At 41.4% G+C, this 23,395-nt stretch overlaps 1 protein-coding gene across 7 annotated transcripts in view; it reads left to right on the top strand.

The window, feature by feature from the left end:
* Positions 1-17,135: 17,135 nt before the first annotated feature.
* The window catches only part of SLC4A4 (solute carrier family 4 member 4), a 192,196-nt gene continuing 185,936 nt past the window's right edge, over positions 17,136-23,395 (top strand). For all 7 annotated transcript variants that reach the window (XM_075202433.1, XM_075202423.1, XM_075202397.1 and 4 more), the window contains exon 1: positions 17,136-17,560. In XM_075202433.1, the coding sequence (XP_075058534.1) occupies positions 17,532-17,560 (29 nt within the window). In that variant the 5' untranslated portion in view covers positions 17,136-17,531. The remainder of the gene's footprint in view (positions 17,561-23,395) is intronic.

The raw sequence follows: 23,395 nt of genomic DNA, 5'->3' as shown, positions 1-23,395 counted from the left end.
TGTTTGCCATCCGTGAGGTACCTCAAGCTTCAACAGGGTTTAGTCCCTTTGAGTTATTGTTTGGGAGACAGCCCAGGGGTATCTTGGATATGTTAAAAGAAGGGTGGGAGCAGCAAGGTCCCAGGGAGCCAAATCTGGTACAATTTGTGTCCCAAATGTATGAGAGGCTAGAAAAGATAGGGCCCATTGTGCAGCAACATGTAAAAGAGGCTCAGGAACGACAGAAGAAAAGTTATGACAAAAGTGCTGTTGTTCGATCTTTCAAGCCTGCGGACAAGGTCCTAGTCCTGGTTCCTACCCAGGAAAGCAAACTTTTCGCCCATTGGCAGGGTCCATATGAAGTTCTAGAGGCTGTCGGTCCTGTCAATTACAGAGTCCACCAGTTAGGTAGGAGAAGGGAGGAGCAAATATATCATGTGAACCTCCTTAAACCCTGGCATGATGAGGAAACCTCTCCTCAGGTAGTGAGTACTGCCATTGAAAAGTCTGAAGTGCCCATAGAGCCAGCCTTGTCCATTCAGCAGAGACAACAGACTGAAGAAATGATTCGCCGGAACAGGGATGTCTTTTCTTCCTTTCCTGGGCGCACTACCTTAATCGAACACAACATTGTCACAGCGCCAGGAGTCATTGTCAAGCAGAAGCCATATCGTATTCCAGAAGCCAGACGGGTGGACGTGAGAAAGGAGGTCGAGAAGATGCTCCAGTTAGATGTAATTGAAGAGTCCACTAGTGAATGGAATAGTCCCATTGTGCTTGTCCCGAAACCCAATGGGACAATTAGGTTCTGCAATGACTTTAGCCGCCTAAACAGTATGTCGCAGTTTGATGCCTATCCGATGCCACGTGTGGATGAACTAGTGGAAATTCTTGCTGGTAGCAATTATTTAACAACCCTTGATCTAACAAAGGGTTATTGGCAAGTTCCCCTGACTTCCACGGCCAAGCCAAAGACTGCATTTTCCACTACTGATGGTCTCTATCAATATAAAGTCCTACCCTTTGGGTTGCATGGGGCACCTGCCACCTTCCAAAGGGCTATGAATAAATTGCTACGACCTCACACAGCTTATGCAGCTGCTTACTTGGACGATATAGTGAATTATACCCCAGACTGGGGATCACATTTAGCCAAAGTTGAGGCGGTCTTAGCTTCATTACGGTCCGCAGGGTTAACAGCTAACCCAGAGAAATGTGCCATAGCCATGAGAGAAGCCAAATATTTGGGGTACATTGTTGGTTGAGGGCATGTAAAACCCCAGCTAGACAAAGTGGAGGCAGTCCAAAATTGGACAAGACCAGAGAAAAAGTCACAGTTAAGAACCTTTTTAGGCTTAGTAGGTTACTACAGGCGGTTTGTAAGCCACTTCGCCACTAGAGCTGCTCCACTTACGGACATGTTAAAAAAAAGTTGTCCAGATAGATTAACCTGGTCTGACTCTGCAGAAACCGCCTGGTCTGATCTTCGGTTAGCTCTTTGTTCCTCTCCAGTTCTACAAGCACCAGATTTTACCCGGAGGTTCTTCCTCCAAACTGATGCTTCTGGTGTTGGCTTAGGTGCAGTCTTGTCACAGGAGAAGAATGGAGTAGAAAATCCTGTCCTGTACCTAAGTCGTAAGTTGCTTCCAAGGGAACAAAAATATGCCACTGTGGAGAAAGAATGTCTTGCCATAAAATGGGCTACAGAAGCTCTGCGCTATTATCTCCTAAGCAGAGAGTTCACCCTAATAACAGACCATGCACCATTAAGATGGATGCAGAACACCCGGGAGGTAAATGCCAAGGTAACCCGCTGGTTCTTGGCACTACAACCTTTCAAGTTCTCAGTAGAACATAGGCCTGGGATTCTACACAAAAATGCAGATGCGTTGTCACGAAAATATGCGCTCCTCGCGAAGTACGCGTCCCCCTACTTGGAGACGCTAGGGGGAGGGATATGTAACAAAAGGAGGCATTTAGCTGGCAATATGCAGAGAAAGCAGGGAAGTAGAGTAAAACATTGGCACAGTTATGTACCTAGCTGGAGAGTAAACCAGGTAAAAACATATGTGTAGTTTAAAATTGGTTTACTTACATGATTTAAAAGCTGCTTCCTCTCAGCAAACAGACAGGGTGGGTCTGATAGTCTAAACAGAGCCAGGGATGGGCGTTTCCTTTTAAAGAGAAGGTGGGTGTGTCACCTGTCCATCAAGCAAGGCCTGTGGGAGGAGTGTCAGGTATAAAACCCTGCTTGTTTCATTGTTCAGGGAGATAAATGCTGGGCTAGCTGGCTGATCTGGACAGAGAGCTGGACTATGTATAGTAAGCGTTGAGGGTCTCCATAATTGCTGTGCAAGTATACGGTGTCAAAACATTATTACCATCCTGACAATAAAGAACCATAAAAAGGAAGAAGTTGTACGCGTGTGCTTCTGCAGTAGCGGGCTCTTGCCACAATATATACCGTATTTTTCGTTCCATAAGACGCACTTTCCTCCCCCCCCCAAAAAGGGGAATGAAGAGGCCCACCATCACTCAAGTTTGTGAATGGGTGAAAACATCATGGGACTCAGTAAAGTAGGAGATCGTTGTACAGTCATTCAAATAATGTGGCATTAGCAATGCCTTAGATGAAGACAGCGAAGAAAGTGATGTCAGTGAATATGAGCAAATGAGCTTCATAAATTCTGACTCTAGCGATGATGAGTTCTTGGGGTTTCCAGAAAACTAGAGTACTCAAACCTTTAAGTCTCTCCATTTGTTAATGACAGTGATAATGGTTCTTAATGCCGCTGTTGACTGCTGTTCACTTTACATGGTTCAAATGTTATTCTGTTATAGTTTATTAAATATTTTATTACACTATTTGGTTCAGAATATTTTTTTTCCTGTTTTCCTCGTCTAAAAACTAGGTGCATCTTATGGTCAGGTGCGTCTTATGGAGCGAAAAATACGGTACATATAACTCATTTAAAGGAAATAGCTCAGGGCGCTTATTTAAATAATTGCAAATGTACTTATTTTTGATATTGTATGTATGTTGGTAAAGGAAATATCTTTATTTCTGAGACCAGGGGAGGAATTTTGTTTTGTGTTTTAACTTTTTAACTGTTTTAACTTTTCTAGAGGAAATGCATTATTTCTGAGGTATATAGCTGAGACAATAAGAATTTGTTTAGGAAGCCATTTGTGTATTTTGTGGTAGGGAAATGACTTATTTGGGGTTTTGTAACTTTCTTTGAGAATTCTCAAGTTAGCAATAGAGTGGGGGAAATGTATATTCTGCAACTGACTGAAGAAAGGACCCATGTTAATCTCATATTAATTAGGCCATTTGATGTGTAAGTGTCCAAACACCTGAAGGCACAGGAAGGTTTAATTAGAATTGTTGTTAGATATTCTCTGTGTCTAAAACAAGATGCAGGAAATCACAGCAAGTTTAAGGATACTCAAAATTAAATTTTCAGTGCTGAATGGAATTAGTCTTTAACAATTTTATATTGTGGGGGACGATAAAAATGAAAAAGATGTAATATTCTATTAAGAAATCCTTTTCCATGCTCCTCTATTTTATTATTTTTAAGCCTCAAAGACCTCAAACTCTTTGTGATAAATTAGAAACCTACTTTTGCATATGAGCCATTTTACATGAATTTAACAGATGCTAGGATAGGATTCACAGAGGTTGGACTAATGTGAACATTTTGGGAATTGTCCATTAACACCTGTCTAGTTAAAGCAGCTGGATCACTTATGCTGGGGATATCCTTTTGCCATGCATCCACCGTTCGCTTCCAGGGAGCTGCAAGCTGTGTGAATATCAGATCTGAATATATATATATATATATATATATATATATATATATATGGTGAGTCAAAAGTCGCAGTACACCCTTTTATTTCAAAAACTCTACAGGAATTGGGCCGATTGGCCAATTTCAAGATGGCGCCCATGTTTGGTACATACCGTAAAAGATAGACCACGTCACCCATACCTTACCGGAGTATTCATGTTTCCCAATTCCTGTAGAGTTTTTTTTAAATAAAAGGGTGTACTGCGACTTTTGACTCACCCTGTATAATTTTAAAAATAGCAGTTTTTAAGAATGTAAGTAAACTTTCAAGGCCATCTGGGTCCCCTGCTGATTTTCTGGGGTCTAATACTGAATTTGCATAGTGCCTGAGCTGAAGATACATAAAAAATTGAGAATTTGGTAATCCTAGTTTTTCCCTTAGTTGACTGAATGTATAAATTTTGCCATCTGGGTCAAATATGTCTTTTATCGCCATTATTCCTCTGTCCCGCCATATCAGAAAGTTGACGTTTTCCAGACTAGGCTGAAATGCCGGATTACCCCAAATCGGAAGGAACTTGGTAGGCCTGAAATCTCTATTATATAGTAAATAATGTTTAATGGCTAAGACTTTTGTTACAAACTTCTGGCACTTATTAAGTCAGTGAAAGTAAGTTTCCAAATGTAGCCCTATTGCTGGAAAGACTACATATTGCATTAAAACTGGGTATGTTTTGCACTCCACCATTATCGTTTACTTATAATATACTACAAAGCTATACAGCACCAGACAGTCAGCACAACACTTATCATACATAGAACAAGGACAAATGGGGCTAGATTTACTAAACTGCGGGTTTGAAAAAGTGGAGATGTTGCCAATAGCAACCAATCAGATTCTAGCTGTCATTTTGTAGTATGTCCTAAATAATTGATAACTAGAATCTTATTGGTTGCTATAGGCAACAACTCCACTTTTTCAAACCCACAATTTAGTAAATATACCCCATGGCGGCGGTTCCCAAAGTGTGCGCCGCGGCTCCCAGGGGTGCCGCGGCGCTGTCACTAGGGTGCCGCCGGCCAGCCATAAAAAAAAAGAGAACACAGAAACTTACCAATCCGCCAGGCGCCGGGACCCAGCAGCATCCTCTCTCCCGCAGCTGTCACTGACGTCGATATTCAGTGATAGCTGCGGGAGAGAGGAGTCTGCTGGGTCCCGGTGCCCGGCGGATTGGTAAGTTTCTGTGTTCTCTTTTTTTTTTATGGCTGGCGCGGGGCAGAGTGAAAAGGATCGTGACAGCGGGGCAGTGTGACAGCGGGGCAGTGTGACAGCGGAGGGGGACAGCGTGACAGCGGGGTAGTGTGACAGCTGGGCAGTGGGACAGCAGAGGGGGACAGTGTGACAGCGGGGCAGTGTTTTCAGCGGGGCAGTGTGACAGTGGGGCAGTATGACAGCAGAGGGGGACAGTGTGACAGCGGGGCAGTGGGACAGCAGAGGGGGACAGTGTGACAGCGGGGCAGTGTTTTCAGAGGGGCAGTGTGACAGCAGAGGGGGACAGTGTGACAGCGGGGCAGTGTGACAGCGGGGCAGTGTGACAGCAGAGGGGGACAGTGTGACAGCGGGGCAGTGTGACAGCAGAGGGGGACAGTGTGACAGCAGAGGGGGACAGTGTGACAGCGGGGCAGTGTGACAGCGGGGCAGTGGGACAGCAGAGGGGGACAGTGTGACAACGGGGCAGTGTGACAGCGGGGCAGTGGGACAGCAGAGGTGGACAGTGTGACAGCGGGGCAGTGTGACAGCGGAGGGGGGCAGTGTTTTCAGCGGGGCAGTGTTTTCAGCGGGCAGTGTGACAGCAGAGGGGGACAGTGTGACAGCGGGGCAGTGTGACAGCAGAGGGGGACAGTGTGCTAGCAGAGGGGGACAGTGTGACAGCGGGGCAGTGTGACAGCAGAGGGGGACAGTGTGACAGCGGGGCAGTGTGACAGCAGAGGGGGACAGTGTGACAGCAGGACAGTGTGACAGCAGAGGGGGACAGTGTGACAGCAGAGGGGGACATTGTGACAGCGGGGCAGTGTGACAGCGGGGCAGTGTGACAGCAGAGGGGGACAGTGTGACAGCGGGGCAGTGTGACAGCAGAGGGGGACAGTGGGACAGTGTGACAGCGGGGCAGTGTGACAGCGGGGCAGTGTGACAGCAGAGGGGGACAGTGTGACAGCGGGGCAGTGTGACAGCAGAGGGGGACAGTGTGACAGCGGGGCAGTGTGACAGCAGAGGGGGACAGTGGGACAGTGTGACAGCGGGACAGTGTGACAGCGGGGCAGTGTGACAGCGGGGCAGTGTGACAGCAGAGGGGGACAGTGTGACAGCGGGGCAGTGTGACAGCAGAGGGGGACAGTGGGACAGTGTGACAGCGGGACAGTGTGACAGCAGAGGGGGACAGTGTGACAGCAGAGGGGGACAGTGTGGCAGCAGAGGGGGACAGTGGGCAGCAGAGGGGGACAGTGGGCAGCAGAGGGGGACAGCGTGACAGAGGGCTGCAGAGGGGGCAGCGTGAAAGGGGGCAGCAGAGGGGGCAGCGTGACAGAGGGCTGCAGAGGGGGCAGCGTGCCTGGGGCAGAGTGCCTGGATGCAGAGGGGGGCAGCGTGACAGGGGGCAGCGTGAGAGAGGGCAGCAGAGGGGGGCAGCGTGAGAGAGGGCAGAGGGGACAGCGTGAGAGAGGGCACAGCGTGGCAGAGGAGGGGAACAGTGTGACAGAGTGCAGAGGAGGGGGACAGCGTGACAGAGGACAGAGGAGGGGGACAGCATGACAGAGGGCAGAGGAGGTGACAGCGTGACAGAGGGGGCAGAGTGCCTGGGTGCAGAGGGGGCAGAGTGTCTGGATGCAGAGGGGCATTTTTGCATACAACTAAATAAGTATTTTTGTCGTGACCTAAATACTTATTACAATTTTTTGTCCCAACTACTTCTAAAACAGGACTGCTCATAAATTATTTTGGAGGGGTGCCTTGAAAAAATTTGGAGACTCTAAGGGTGCCGCGAACTGCAAAAGTTTGGGAACCACTGCCCCATGGGGTTTATAAAGAAGGTATAGGCACAAGACAAAGAGTAGAAAGGCTTCTAACAATCTTATTACTATATGGTTAACACAAATAAGTTGATTTTTTTAGGTAAACTTTAGTGTTATGCTTGTGGTCTGTATACCGGGTTTGCTTCTGCTTTAACATTTCTTACTTACATTGAACATTTTTTTTACTTCCTATATTACGTATGTCCTATCATGTCAATAGCAGCCATGGGTCATGAGTTTCAGTTTAGTTACTAATTTTCTGATACAGTACGAGCCATGCTATAAAGTAAAAAGCCATTACAGACAACTTTTTAAATTGTATTAATAGATCAAAGGTTCTGCTGCCTGTGTCAATAAATTCTAATATTATTCTTACATTAAAGTTTGTATTTAAGATCACATTTTCCTTAGAGATATATTGCTTTATGAAAGTAGTGAGAATTCTGGTGTCAAGGGGCACATTCTGCCGTGACTAGTGATCTTGAATTGAAAAGGGCTTATTCATAAAATAGTGCTTAGCTTTTAGAAGGGTAATCACATTAGAGTGCCAAAAGCTAATATCTGAATGCTTGCTACGAGATACAGCATGTCATTGTACTTTACATTGTAATATTAAGGGAGCCCTAAAATATTGACATGATGCTTTGCAAAACAAATTATGGTTTAATGTGCCTGTAAAAGTAAAAATCTGTCTTTTCTCCTAGTTACACCCCTGTTTGCGGTCCACCATTTATCTTCCAGTACAGTATTTATACCCTTTAACTGCCATCCAAAGGCTACATCCATCTGAGCCCCGTGAGATATAATATGCAGGACACTGCTGATGTACAAACTTGCCTGAACAAATATACTATATGCAAGAGAAATCTCTAAACAGAAAATGCTTCTACATGTTAAGAAATATTTTTTCACCAGTACCCTAAATAATGTACATTTAATATACAATTTCCATATTTTTACTAACTTGACAAAGGGCCTGATTCATTAAGGATCTTAACTTAAGAAACTTCTTATTTCAGTTTCCTGAACAAAACCATGTTACAATGCAAGGGGTGCAAATTAGTATTCTGTTTTGCACATAAGTTAAATTGTGACTGTTTTTTCATGTAGCACACAAATATCAACTTTAAATTTCAGTGTACAAATAAGCTATCAAGTATTTGTGTGCTACATGAAAAAACAGTCAGTATTTAACTTATGTGCAAAACAGAATACTAATTTTCACCCCTTGCATTGTAACATGGTTTTGTCCAGGAGACTGAAATAAGATACATCTTCATTTAAGATCCTTAATGAATCAGGCCCAAGGTGAGTAGTGCACATCTTTGATCAAACTGTGAATGCCCAGGAGACTGAAATAAGAAGTTTCTTAAGTTAAGATCCTTAATGAATCAGGCCCAAAGTGTTTAACTGAATGTTATTTCACTCTATTTTTCCTACAGGATAATGGTTGAGTTAATATTTCTATATATATATATATATATCATTTTCCCATTTTTTGTACTATATGACTCTTTCCACAAGCCTTACAAACTTTATTCTCCTTCTTAACCTTCTTCCAGTAGTGTGTATGAAAGCAATGTTTTGCTTTGTTTGGGTGTTTTAGGACCCACATCTTAAAACTCTAGGGTATTGTTGAGAAACTATTGGCCTGGAGGTGCATGGTAACATTAATGGGTCACATGGTCCTAACTGACTCAGTCAGTTTCCCTCCCTGATTGTTTTCATAGTAATTGTGATGTCACCGAGTGAGCACGGAGCATTCACACATATGTGTAAAGTTACCATGTGATTGACAGAGTAACCTCAACAGATTGATTTTTCAGTCATAAGTTAACCAATTCATACTACTCTTGTAATTGGAAGGTTCTCTACCAAGGTAATTTGTTCCTGTCTTATTATAAATGCAGATGTACTTGGACCCATTATATATATATATATATGGTCATCTACCATTAGGAAGAGGGTAACTATGTTGTAGATTCTTTATATATAATATTAGCATGTGTTAGCATGTCTTTGGACAGTATCTACTCACCAGCTTGACTTTTCAGACATAAGATAAACACTAATAATGTAAATTTAATATAAAATGTCCATATTTTTATTAACTTGACAAAGTGTTTAACTGAATGTTATTTCACTCCCTTTTTCCTACAGGATAATAGTTGAGTTAATATTTCTATCTATATATAATGCTGTTGCTCTGACATGTTGGACTTACATAGCAAAATTCTTGTATTCTGGCGCACTGTCCCTTCTATTCTTTATGGCACCGCTGGGTCTCCTTCTACGCTCTTTGGTGTCGTTTTGGTCACATGAGTGTGCCTGCCTGAGTTTTAAATGCAGTCACATGACCTTACAGGCCCATTCCACACCATTTGCCCTCTATTTAAACCGTTCTGTGTACCTCTAGGGTGTCAGAGAATGTATATTTGTATGTATGGTTCACAACATAGTGTTCCTGCCTATAGATTAATGCAGATACCTTCCCTCCAGCGCCTTTTCCCATTGATTCTTTATTGTCCTGTAACAGGTACTACCTGAGGTCTTCGTCCTCTCCTTGGGTTCTAGCCTTCCTGTGTTATTCCTCCTGGTTTTATATGAACATTCACATGCTGAGAGTATTCAACTACGGTTTCAGTCGACACTAGTTTGACCTTCACCCCGCTTTTTGAACCATGTTTAAGACCCTTCCCAGGGGCCGAGACAAGCATAGCAAACACATCAAAGCCTATACATCCTTGTGGGGGTCTCTGGTGAACACCAACGTCATGTTAGACTCTGTGCACTAGGCGGGGTGGTTCAGGATCTCTACTGTTAAGTGCGTATTGTCGCTAACCAATAATGATTGTTGAATCTCGATTTTGTGTTTCCAACGCACAAAGATTTATTCTCTTAAAGTAGCAGTAGATATTCAAGCGAAAATTATAATAAGTACAGCCATTACTTATCGCAGGCGCTCTGGATCCAGTGTGCAGTCATTCAATCCTGAAGTCTGGGGACAAGATGTCTGAACACTAGATGAGGAGCTGCTGCTTATATGCACACAGAAATACAGTAAAACAATGTAGATGGTATAGCTTGCTTCTATTGGTCCAGGTTTCAGGAAGGTCCAAGGGGTTGTCAATCATTGGCTAGTTTAAGCTCAGGAATCCAAAGGAGGGGGTCATCTCTCCAGGGGATGAGCTCTGATCTTCCCGCCAAGATTACTCAGTCATAATAGTCCATAATTCCTTAACATTAATAGCTTGCATATGCACTCTGCGATTCCTTCGCAGAGTGAACCGGACAGTCGCAAATGCGAAGAGGATTAGTATGATACCACACATGACTAGATTCCTTCAACGTGTACCATATGTTTTACTGATATGCATATAATTTATATTATTACATATATACTACTATATTTCGACATAAATGACTATGTGTTGCAACTACCTTTAATGTGTACTATTTTACAAGTGTGAGTGTTTGTGCGAATGTATGTAAAAGACTAAATACTGTTGTTGCCACGTGTTGCAGCTGCGTACGACCTTCCACGCCGTAGCGTGCCCTTTTACGCCTTAGCGTACCGTACGCATCTTTCCAGACAAAGACAACCAAGTTTGCTCGATTTTAATTGAAATGACTTTATCCAATATGCTGACTTCGACACTACCTTTGTGTGCTCCTGACATGCTCTAATATGATGTGATGTGAAGCTTCTAGACCACAGTGATTTCTTCCCGCTTATTGGACAAAGGGCCACTTGTGGAATCCATATACTGGGGATCCTCCAAAATTATTACCTCTTTTTTAAGCCATTTAAGTTTACGCATTTAGTCTGAATTTTTTTTTACTCTTACTTTGATTTCATATTTAGATTAGTGATCTAATTATTCTAAATGAAATCCACAGGGCCTGATTCATCTTTGGACATGTTCAATTGCATGGTGTATCTTGCGTGAAAAAAATATGTGCATGCACCAGAACGGGACTTATGCCAGTGAATGCAATTACATGCAATTCATGTCCGAATGCAACTGACACTTAAGACTGCCTATGACTTGAAGAACAGAATGGGGGGTGAGATGGACAGGCGTAGGAAATTAAATTAAGGCATGCTAATACAGATGAGGATGCTTTTGAATAGTATCATTTATACCAGTTACAGGGCAGGTGTAAGTGATGACTACATGTATGCGTGCCAGATCATGTGTTTGCAAGAAGGAGAAACTATAATAATGCATTTTATGTACAGTATGCATTAAGAATATCCTAATTTACGTATTTAATAAAAAAAATAAAATATATATATTAATGATTATAGTATTCAGAGTTGTAAATTTGTTTTTTTAAAATATTTTTTTTGCAGACATTCTGATGGAATTTTATGTTGCACATATGTGTGTGCATATCCTGTACTGTGTCCTTTCTGTCTACATACGGCAATTATCATATAGCTAAAGCATACTTGTATACAGATTCAAATGCAAGTGTATCTTGAGATCCGCTTGGATTTGAATACCGGCGTATGTGCGTACAAGTTACTTTTGTCTTTTTAAAATGTTAGTTGCGTTCACATTGCATTCAAAGATGAATCAGGCCCATGATCTATTTAGCAATACCCATAAAATTATTAAAATTATTATTTATTTATTAACAGGTTGTTTTTTTTATATAGTGCTTACAGATTATGGAGCAGAGAATATTTAGTGCTTCACCTCAGTCCCTTTCCCAGGGGAGCTATCAATTTATGTTTCCTACCACACATACGCACACACAAACACCATACGTACTCTTTCCTTCTGGGGGGAGGTGAAGTGTGAGGACGGGAGGAATGGGGCACGGTGTATTGCATCATTTTGGCACCACCCATGCGGTGCAATGAAGCAAAAGTGTAAATTTTCCACAGGGGTGGGACCAGAATGACGTGATTCACTGCAAATCGCACCCTGCAGGCTTCCCAGTAGGAAGTAGGCAGAATGCGGGAGAATCACCTGCTCCCCTGGGATTCAGAAGACCTACCCGGTCAATCCATGAGAGTGGGCAAGTATGACATAAACAAACAAATACAATAATTTTGTCAGAAGCCAATTAACCTACCAATATGTATTTGGAGTCTGGGAGGAAACGGAGCACACGGAGGAAACCCACATAAACATAGGCAGAACATACAAATGCCATAGATAGGACCCTTTTTTAGAATTAAGCCCATGAGGTAGCATTGTGTCATTGTTCTCACCTACTTTAGTTGCATTAAAACATGCACCTGTAACAAAATGCTAAGTATTTGCCACCCAAATTTTCATTAAACATATTTACGATTTAGAAGAAAGAATATAACTGCACAATACCCAGTTGTGTTTTATATATGTCCCACTGCATTCTACATAGTACATCTGGCAGCAAACTCTAGTCATTAGCGCATGCCACGTATTTGCCATCCTTTCCTAGCTGTAACAACTGAAGAAGACAATTGCATTACATAAATGAAGGTAAGCATTCGGGCAATTGCTCCATGGACAAAGAGAGTGAAGCTGGACAACAGTCTGCAGGGCTCAGAAATCAGATATATCTTTGTATTGTGCAGGTTTATCTTTAAAATGTTCTAATAGCATAATTAAAGAAAGTTTTGTCAGGAGTGGTAAATGTTTGGGTAAGATATATGATGATTAATAACCCCTTTGAATTTGTAGATCTATTTCTATATGGTCCCTGCACCCTTAACACTCGCTTGTACTGATAGTTGTCTTAACATATGCTTTAATAAATTAGTTAGTAATAGGACATGGAAATGAAAAACTAATCATTTATTTACCTGAAGGTACAAGGGAAGAATGAAAAAAGCGGAAGGGTTAGTAAACAATGCAGTGCTGGGGATTGGTCAATGTCTAATCTTTTGTTTAGAATTAAGAACTATTTTAGTTGGAAAAATTTAGTATTTATTTAGCTTTGTATTTTGCAACCCCTTAAATTACTACACTGTATTACACCTTTTTAATGAAACATACCAGTGAGGTAAATCAGGGATGATTCAGGTAAAACTCATACATCCCATACACTCTTACTCTTGTGCCCCATATTTCACATTACTATCATTTTTTAATATTTGAGTTATAAGTAAATAAAGTGATGGGTCAAGCTTGCTAGGTTACTGAACTTACAGGACAGGAAATAACACATTGGATGACACCTAGCTGCCCAATAGTCATTAAACATTTATGAAAGGTATATAAAGTTAATAGTTTTATATAGACCTTTTTTATCTATTATGTGGCTTTCAGTGTCACTAGTTTTAGCTGCTACACTGTCTATCGCATTGTATTCACAAATACAGTTAGATGTACGTGTGTTTTTTCAGGGGGCAGAATACGCATTTCCTTACTGCGCATGCGTACCAAAAATACATAAGCATGCAGATTGGTCACACATATGACTCCTTAAGACTGAAGATGCTAGGGACGGGTGAGCATAGGACGAATACAGTAAGGGCTTAGTCATGTATTCCGGGGTAGACCTGGATGCATATACACCTGTCATATGACGAATCTCTTGCATTACTTAATTGAAATTTCCCTTTGGACTGCAACAGGACAGAAAATGCCCAGTTGGCTCTTAAAGGAAAAAACTAATTATGTTTGTATTTAACTAAATTTAATTTATACTGTCTGTTTATAATTATATTTTACATGGTAAATTGCCACTTTCACATGTATTAATAACACTGTCCAGACACTAATCTCTCTTATGCACATGACACTTCCTTACAGTATTATAATGTGTACAAAAATTTTGCATTTACTACTAACACTGTCAAGCCACATCTCTACATTATCCCTATGCTTTCTCTATGCTATCTTGGTGTGTTAGTATACATACATGTTACTCTTGACGGAAACCTGGCGTATATGATAGTGTTGTAGAAATGCGCTGTAACTTGCTTACGTTCTGGTCACAACTGTGTCCATCTCTCCATGTACCCCATAATGATGAAAGATGGAGCATGTAGTCTGTTCACTGCCTTTAGAACACAAACACCCTAACCCACTTGTTGATATAAAGAGGATTTACAAATTTAGTTTAAAGAAAAACTATTATGTGTTTCTGGTAAACTGTGTAAAAATAAAGATGCTAGAATTGTAAAATGTTACTTTTATGTTTGTTTAGATGCCTGTGAGAGACAGAAGTAGTAGAAAGTCGGGTATTGATTAGCAGGTAAGAAACAAGTAAAAATAATCTAATTAACATATTATAAGAGATCGAAAAATCAAACAACATTGTTTATTTACTTGCATATTGGAAAGAGCAATAATGTGTACCCCATGGCGACCAATCAGATAATAAATTTTATTAGTCTGAGTACACCAGACTGCTGCAAGCTAGTATCTGATTGGTTATTATTGGCTACAGCACATCAATGCAGCATGTAATTAATAAGCCCCTCATTCTTACTGTCCACATCACACCAGACTATATACTGTTGTTATCAGCTTAAAATCAAACCGATTAACTGAAATGGAGGCGCAGAAACTGTAAAACATTTTGAAGAATAATGTACTATCTATGGTTCTGTGCAGACAATGCATGACGTACCAGCATTTTATAGATGTTAATTAAATGGGATTCACATGTACGTTGGGTACTATAAGTTGCAAGCTTCACGGGACTGACTGAAGACAAAGCTAGTGAAGATATGCAGTTGGAATCTGACACACATGCCCTGTATGCAGTAAAGTCTATGGCTGTCACCTGCAAACCAAAGGACACAGGAATGAGAATTCTCCTAACAACTGCAGATCTTCAGAAATATAGGCATCAAAATAACTTTAAGTTAATTCTGATTTAAGTTTAATATTGTACCTACTATGTTCTACAGATATCCATATAGGTTTTTATTATCTAGTAGTTTAAACATTTTTAGTAATATAAAATGAAAGTGGATGACGTGCAAAAAGGGGTAAAGTGAGGTTTTGAACTCTACATAGGTTAATTTATTCATCACATGTAAGTAAGAATTACCTAGGCCGACGGTTCCCAAAGTGTGCGCCGCAGCTCCCAGGGGTGCCGCAGCGCACAAGCTGAAGTTACCTCCCTCTCTCAGGTGCCACAACACCTTTCACATCTTCCTTGTTATGACCATTGGTGCTCAACGAATTCTTCCAGCCTCCGCCTCGCCCTGCACCCATCCAGTCTCCTTCAGGTGAGTATGAGATTAGTTGAAACCTGGATTCCTGCACACTTCATGGTCGCCTACAATTCTTGGTCCACTGGAAGGGCTTCGGGTCGGAAGAGAGCTCCTGGGTGGACAAACAAGACGTTTCTCATTTACTCAAAGAGGGTATACTGTTAGGCGGGCATCCCTCCGCTCCTTCGGGACGGCCACCTGCCACATCCCCCACCGCATCTGGTTGCCTGGCAACCAGAAGTATGTAGCATTACAGGACAATAGAATAAACACACACCGTTATAAATATGATGTTCAAGGAGTATATTCAGCGCAAGATTGTGCCAATGAGTGTGGGAATGGCTAACAGGATCAGAGCCACAGATTATGGTGCAAGGACAAGGGAGGTGTGGAGTTCAGGGGCAGAGAGCCAAGGGATGAGATGCAAAACATAGCTAAGCTTACAATCTAGAAGGGGAAGGGGCAGACGAACAGGTGAAACATAGGGGGAAAGTCAGTCTGAGTGGAGCTAGAAATCAGATGGGTGGGGTTGAAACAAGAAAGGGTGAAATGAAGAGAGGAGGATGAAAAAAGTGTTGGGCAGAAGAAATATGGGAGAAGATTGTGTGTCTGTATCAATTTTGGAATTGATAAAGGAGGCAAAGTTAGTGGCAGTAAGGGAGGAGGGGAGGGCAGAAGAGGGAGTTTAAGGTGGCAAAGAAGCGGCAGGGATTGGAAGGAGAACTTGCAGAAAAAAAGTTGTTAATGTCTGTCAGTCTGAAACCATATTAACGGTAATTATGCGCACTATTACCATAATTGGTAATAGTGCGCAGACTGCTTCCGCAGGACGTCTCCAGATGTCCCCTCTCTTCTCCGCCGCCGGACTCTAGTAATGGCGGCACCCGGTGGCTTATAGAGCCGCGGGTGCGCTGACGTCATCAGCCATCAGCCATGATTTGCTCGCGGTGGTGGCGCCAGTAGTTTGAATGGCCGGTCCGGCCACTGAATGGCCAGCAGCAGGAAGTGAGCCGTGATTGGCTCACTTGGCCGCTGCCACCGGGACCTCCAGGAAGAAATACTCACCGCTGGAATGGTGAGTAGTTTCTTTCTTCGCCCTCTTACTGGACACCTCGTCGATGGGGCACCTCTCCACATATGCACATTGGATTTGACCCAGTGGGGAATCATACGATGGACCCCATGGAGACAGGTAGGCTAACTCCATCCACAGATGGCATTAGTTTGCAGTGAAATGCAATGCTTTTCGCTGCTTAATAAATTACTAACATCCGAGTCCCCATAGAGGTCTATGGTGACTGGGGTAACTGATGTTAACCCCTTCATAAATTGTGCGATGGCCATTCTCCAGAGAAAACAGCTCGAGTTTATGGCTGGTCCTAGTTTTGTAAATAAATCCCTTATTCTGAAAGCAACAGAATTAAATATTACATTTGCATGAGTTTTTATAACAACTATTGCTTATTTTGTGTCATGGGTGCCTGGATAACATATTATAAAATGAACATCAGTTAAGAAGTACTTCACTGTATCCTGCATTCTCAAAAAAAAACACAGCAAACAAAAACTAGTAAAGTAATAAGTGACTGTATCATCCATTATCAGTAACATCACTGTGTCACCTTGCATCCATGTTCTGTGACCTCTCAAACAGGTGACGCTATACATTACTCATGTTAGGCAGAAAAAGCACTTCCTGGCTCTCACCACCCCTCCAGGCATCCACACTAAATAATTCAAGGTTAATAAATACTAGCTTGCCAGGGGGAGGAGGAAAAGGGAAAAACTTGGAAGCATTGTTTAATTCCAGCGAGTTCTTTTGTTTAGAAACCAAGCAAGCTATTATTGCGCGTAGCAGCTTGGTCCAGGGTCTGGAGAGATCAGTGATATGGACTGTGATCTACTGTATCAGCTTTGAACACTAAATAAATGAATGCATTAAAAGCTTAATCTGCAGGGAAAGAGAGAAGCTGGTGCAAGCCACAAGCTGTATTCCTCCTTCACTAACTCTACGTCACATCCAAGCCACTCCTTCCCAGCAATGTAACTCAAGGGGGCTGGAGAAGGAGGAGGGAAGAGGGAGGGGGTAGGCAGACTCATGTCACTATTAAATGTGAAACCAGAGGAGTCTGAATAGCAAAGCTGTACTTTGCAGCTTTCCCATGGTTGTGCTTGATTCCCTAAACACCCGTCTGCTTCTCCCCCTCCAGGGACAGAGATCCACCCTCACATTGCTCTCCTCAGCTTTGATTTATTCCTTCTAATTGTATTTCCAGCCAGTCATTTACAGCAACAGGCAGGACAGTAGCGTAAGAATACAGCCAGAAGGAGGGGGAGCTCCCCTTACCAACCCAATCCTTGCTAGTAACAGCTGGTCCTGTCTTCAGTACTTTTGGGGGCTATTTTGCATGAAGAGCAGGACAAACCGTATATTAACTCCTTTAACGTTTAAATAAATTACTTTCTTAAATCCTATTTGCTGTGGAGCTACAGGTGAATGTGAAGAGAACAGCAACATAATGGATCGGGCTAACATGCAAAGCATAAGGTAAGAGTGGTCCTCTGGTGTAGTAGTATAGTGCTAGTGGACTTCTAAAGAAATCTGTTTACCAATATTGCTTTCATGCATTTGTAAGTGACAGGTTATGAGTGTGTATGTGAGATGTGAGAAAGTTTATTGAAAGTTTGCTATAGTAGTACAAGTGACTATGACATGGTCAGAGAGCTCTCGCCGGGCACCTTGTAGCCGGGCTGTTTGTGCTAAGCACCGGGCACGCACCCTCCTCCTGGCACTGCAAGTGCAACAAGAGACCATGTGCAGGCTGCTTCTAAATGACATGCAAAACATGAGCGCTTAAAGATCATGTGCGGTGTAATACAGCTTTAGGGATCATGTGCAGTAGACTGTTACCCGACTCTAATGCTTTGTAAGGCTGGTTTAAAAATCACTATAATACGCGCTCAACATAGCACTGCTAGCGGGGGCAGCAACGCATCGGGATGTTGCTGTCACCTTTGGCAAATGAAAGAGTTAAAGATGACCTAGGGATTGGTCGCGTTTAGACTACATTGAGCAATGCGCAGACGACCTACCCATAGGTTAGTACAAGACCATGTGCCATATATAACAATCACACATAGGTCATGTGCAAGCCTCTATAAGACTGCTTACTTCTTGTGGCAATAAAATACTTCATTATGTGTTCACAGAGACTATATAAAAGGGTAGAAAACTTCTCAGCGATCACATGTATTACAGCACTTGAGCTCAGAGTTCAATTTGTGCACAATTGCTCAGAGGTCAAATCTATAATATAAAACAGCTACAAAAAGTGAGTAGTAGAAGGTATCAGGTCTATGACAGCGCAATACTGCAAAACTTTTGATAGGATGCTGCAAGGCCTGAAATAATAATAGTACCCAATATATTCTATTTTGTAAATGAATCAAAAACAGGGTGCTACAGCAATATTCGTTGTCCCTACATTCTTATTACCAGAGATTTAATAATAGGTGCTCCATGGTATGTATATCATAAAGTCAATTTTATACATTTGGATTACAAGTTTAACCAGTGGCAAGTAGCAGTAATTTAGAAAGAATTGTAAACAATTGTGCATTCTATTATACTGGACTATAACGTACAGTATGTTAGAAGACCCCTAACACAGACCATCATACACATCACACATTACCATATAACTTTTACTCAATGGAAAATTGGAATTGCTCTTTTCATTATGGAAAAATGGAGTAATAAAATGTTGTAAATGCTTCTTAGATTGCCCGTTATAATTCTTTACCGATAACTAGCAATATAGTGCAATAAAAATCTGATAAGTGCTGTTAACTACACACACACACACAGAAAGTAACAACTTGGAGTGTAATGTACAATGTATGTTTTAATTTCAATGCTAAGTATTATAAATAGAGTCAAATTTATTAAACATAGTATAGCCCAAATGCAAGTCAGTGGAATCATTTAATGTATATTGAATACCATACCATCTAGTGATTAGATTTCAATAGCGGTGCATATGTTCTGCTTTTTAAGTATATCCAAAGCATTTAGTTCACATCTGTACTTCGGTTTATTTATAATTTATGATAACATGATGCACAGAAAGAGATAGTTGCCACACAAGCGAAACCTGCTTGGTAGTACAAGTGAACTCTTTGCCATGTATGATCTTGATTTATTGAATTAGCATAAACAAACCATTTTAAAACATAAATGGTGCTTTAGATAACAATCAACAAGTGAAAGTATTCTTTTGAAATATCAATTAGGTATGGATGCTAACATATCTGTTTTGTTTAATCAAAATAAGCCAAGAGTTACATGTAATTAACAGATGTTCCATTAGTGGTTTTAGTGCTATTTTCTAGCACAAATAAAAATATTTTTTAGATGGTGAAACTGACTTTTATTCTCGGAGTTGTCTATTTGTGGATCTTTGTTTTAACTCTTCACTGTGTAAGAGTGTTAGATCACTTCTGAAGATTTGATCTGTTTTCAGAACTCAATTTCTGCAATATCTCAGAATAACATGGCCTCCTTTACTGATCAGTTCAGGTCATTTTTCTCTAACTTTATATAGAAAAGGGTTGACGATTATGGACCTCATTTAGAGTCGGACGCAAAGTCCGTTTTAGGCGCATCCAACAAAAAAACACTACCATGCATGTGCAGAAAGCACCAAATTCGCCTGCAGCTTGGACACAATTTCCACTTACGACAGCTTGCGACTCACTATGGGAGAATGGGAGGATCGCGGAATTGTGAAGGCGTGACCATGTAAATACATCCTAGTCGCAGTGAGGTGCAGACGCAACACACGTCAAAACAGGGCTAAAGCTGTGCGGCAGGAATTAGGTGCCGCTAGCTGCAGGAACTGCTCGCAGCTCCATAGGGTATTAAGAGTGGGACACAACTGGGGTTGCTTGCCACTCGTAATACCCTACCAAGCTGCGGCACACTCCCACTCCTACACTTCTTATATGGACTTTGCGTCAGACTCTAAATGAGACCCCAGCAAGATATTTACAAAAGTTAAATAGCGCTTACAACTAAGATAAACTTCTTGTTCTATGCCAGTTCAGATCTGGCGTAAGATAAGTGCATTGTGCTATTTGGGGGACATTTATGAGGACTGCCAGTGCAGGTAATATAAATGCCTTTTTGCCAATCCATTTTCAGCTGCCCTTTCTTTATGCATAGTTTTTGTGAAACCTTTTTCTTTCTTCATTAATTCCCCCAGTAGTATTGTAAACTTTCAGGAAACTTTTATAAAGGTAAAACATCTTACAGTGTATGCAACAATAAATTTGCAAAACTACAGCTATAAAACTACAATATCTTATAGTTTAACAACTTTTTCCATAGTAAGTTAGCAAAACTGGAAAAATTTGGAGCAGTGGTTTTTCAGTAATGACTTTTATTGTTCAGTTCAGTTTAATAGAAAACAATGTTTTATATGTTCATGGTGTTGCTATACCAAAATTATGCTTCAGTCTTTTTCTCTATTGTGGAAAAAATGCCTGTTATAAATTTAGGTGAATTTGTGAATGCATGTTTATTTCTTCTTAGAAAGCACTTGTGAGTCAGTATTAATAATTGAATTGATCATAATCCCACTTGTACTTGAGTTGTTATCCAGTCTGTGTGGAGCTACAGTGAAAAATTAATGTGTTTCCACTAAGCCATGCATCATGCACTTTATACTTTTCCCAATATCCCAGCGGAATCCCAAGGGCTTTCCAAACAGACTGGGTCCTCTCTAGACTGCAGTGAGCAATAGTGATGAATAAATAAGCAGATGCCCTGCTCCAATAACTGAGAAGCGAATCAAGGAAGTGTGGGGTAGCAGGGGGTTACTAGAACATTGCTAAAGTGTCAGGAGAGTGTTACTAGTTACTGATCACTAAATCATTACATTGGATTGGGCAGTATACAAAATGTATAAAAATGTATTATTTATATAGTAGGGTGGGGGATAACAAATCCCTCTCCCTCTTTCCTGGAACCCTGCCCCCTTGGACTCACCCTGCTGTTTCCTGACACCCTCTACTGGGGACTCTGTCACCTTACACTCTCCTCTCTCATCTGCTGGCGCCCTGTGCCCTACCCTGGGATCCTGTCCACTGACACCCTCCCCTCTCCATTGTTTAAAATGAAAACAAGCTAAATACCAAATGATATGTAGTTTTTTCCATCTGTCTTCAGTATATTTATATGTGCGCATGCGCACAGCACTTCCACTGTACCGGATTCTGCAACGCCAGAGAGGCTTCAGCAGAATCCCATAGGAAATGACAGGTAACGCCATCCTGAGATGGCGTTACTTGTCCGAGCAATGCAAAGCTTATCAAAGCTTCATACATTGCAGAACATTGCAGTCCCCATAGTAATCTATGGGGACTGCGATGTTCTGCACAGAAATCTCCTCAGTTTAGTCTGCACGGTATCAGACTAAACGGAGGAGATTTCTGTGAAATCTCCTCCGTTAGGCAGTTAATATGTAGCAAACTTACATAAAAGATGCGGAAACAGCCGTTTCCGCATCTTTTAAGTAAGTTTTTGATTGATACATAGAGCCAAAACCATATACATAATACACAAATGATTGGTTGTATATATTGCAATACCACAACAGTGTATCAGCATACAGATATTACTTCATGATCCTGTCAGCTGGTTGGCTGCTGGTTGTTGTATTCACAACAGCGTCTTCAAATGTGATGTGAGGGTAGAGAGCAGAGGAATCCCTATCAGTTACACTGAAACCCATATGGTGCTCTCTGTTACCCTGCCTCTAAGGAATACATGATCTCAGTGCCACAAGCCTGTCCTTGTGAATGACTTACAAACTCTGCTTTATTTAGTCTTCTCCCTATAACTGAAAGAGAAGATGATGCTAATAGAGGGCTTTTTTTCTGGATAGATTTCAGACAGCATGCTTGTGTGCACAGGGTTCTTCAAAAGTTCAAACAAGGTTTATTAATAGACTTTGCATTTGCTTTATTACTATAATGCATGCTTAAATTAATGAGTAATATTGCAAAATGTACTCGGAAGCATAAATAATTAGGAGATCAAAAGTCACCATGAAGATCTGTAAAGAAAAAATGGTTGTGAATGATACAGGGGACACAAATTAAAGGGCTTTACATATATGTTTATAATCTATGGCAGAAAGTCTGCTATTACTTATAAAAGGCTTAGAGTTTAGACCTATACAAGGCTCCAGATATCAAAACAAAACATTGTCTGTTGGAGCAGAGCAGAGACGTTCCCCTTCTGTGCTCCCTTCAGGCTGTACCCTGCAGACCATTAATGATAACTTTCCCCTATAGTGCAACAGAGTGTAGAGCGGCAGGCAGCGCATTAACTAGAATACTGTAGTATAACTGGTCTGGGTGAAGTAATGAACAGGTTCTGTACTATAGAGGGGTAAAAAGCACAGGCAGATACAGAATAATGTGCTTCTGGACACAGGCCTGGGTATAATATGCTGTTTTACAAAGGTGACTTGTAATGTGTTGTTGAGTATGGGCTCGTTATAGTAATGGTATTGGGCACAGGCATAACTATTTATTTACTTACAAGTTAACCCGTGTATGATACTCATGCATTCTAGTCAAATCAAGCTACTTAAGGTGTTAAAAAGGTTCTTGTCATGCATTTGGGCCATAGCCCAGGCCTCCTCATGGGGAAGAGCGTTACTTCCCGACGTAAGCGCCCTTTTTTAACGTGGTTTTGTCCACATGTCACCACCTCATCATTCTTCTCCATCACCTCATCCTTCATTTTCATCGCCACATCTATCCGGATGTCTATCCAGACCGACACAGGGATCTCTCTCAGCGGTCCTGACTATCACACTCCTCTCGCTCTGTCAACCCCGGCAACCACCAACCACTCCCCACTGTCACCCCCGGCAACCACCAACCACTCGCAACTGTCACTTCTCCTTCAAGAAATATATATTTTTTTTTTTAAATCTTTATAAACACTTTTAACAATTAACAAATTAAATTAACAAATTAAAAACATCTTAGTATACCAAATTTCAGCCCTTTCTGAATTTTTTTTTCCACACACGCTAAGAATTTAGTAGGTCAGTGTATAACTCTGCCCAGCAGGTGGCGCTGCAGCTTGTTGTTTTTTTTTTCACACACAGACTAACACACGCCGCTAGGCTTATATATATTAGATGTTAACTGGGTGGGTGCAATAGGCATTAAAATTCCTATTTTTAGGCACAACCCAAGTATTAAGCTAGATATATATTTATTATATACTGCCTCTTCTACTACCCTCATTTTAAAACTGTTAAATTCCAATCACTTTCATTTTCCATCCTGCGAATTCAAAATT

The sequence above is a fragment of the Mixophyes fleayi genome, chromosome 1 (assembly GCF_038048845.1).
Source record: "Mixophyes fleayi isolate aMixFle1 chromosome 1, aMixFle1.hap1, whole genome shotgun sequence".
Taxonomy (NCBI): domain Eukaryota; kingdom Metazoa; phylum Chordata; class Amphibia; order Anura; family Limnodynastidae; genus Mixophyes; species Mixophyes fleayi.
Note: the sequence above shows the minus strand (reverse complement) of the source record. Positions and strands in the feature narration are given on the sequence as shown.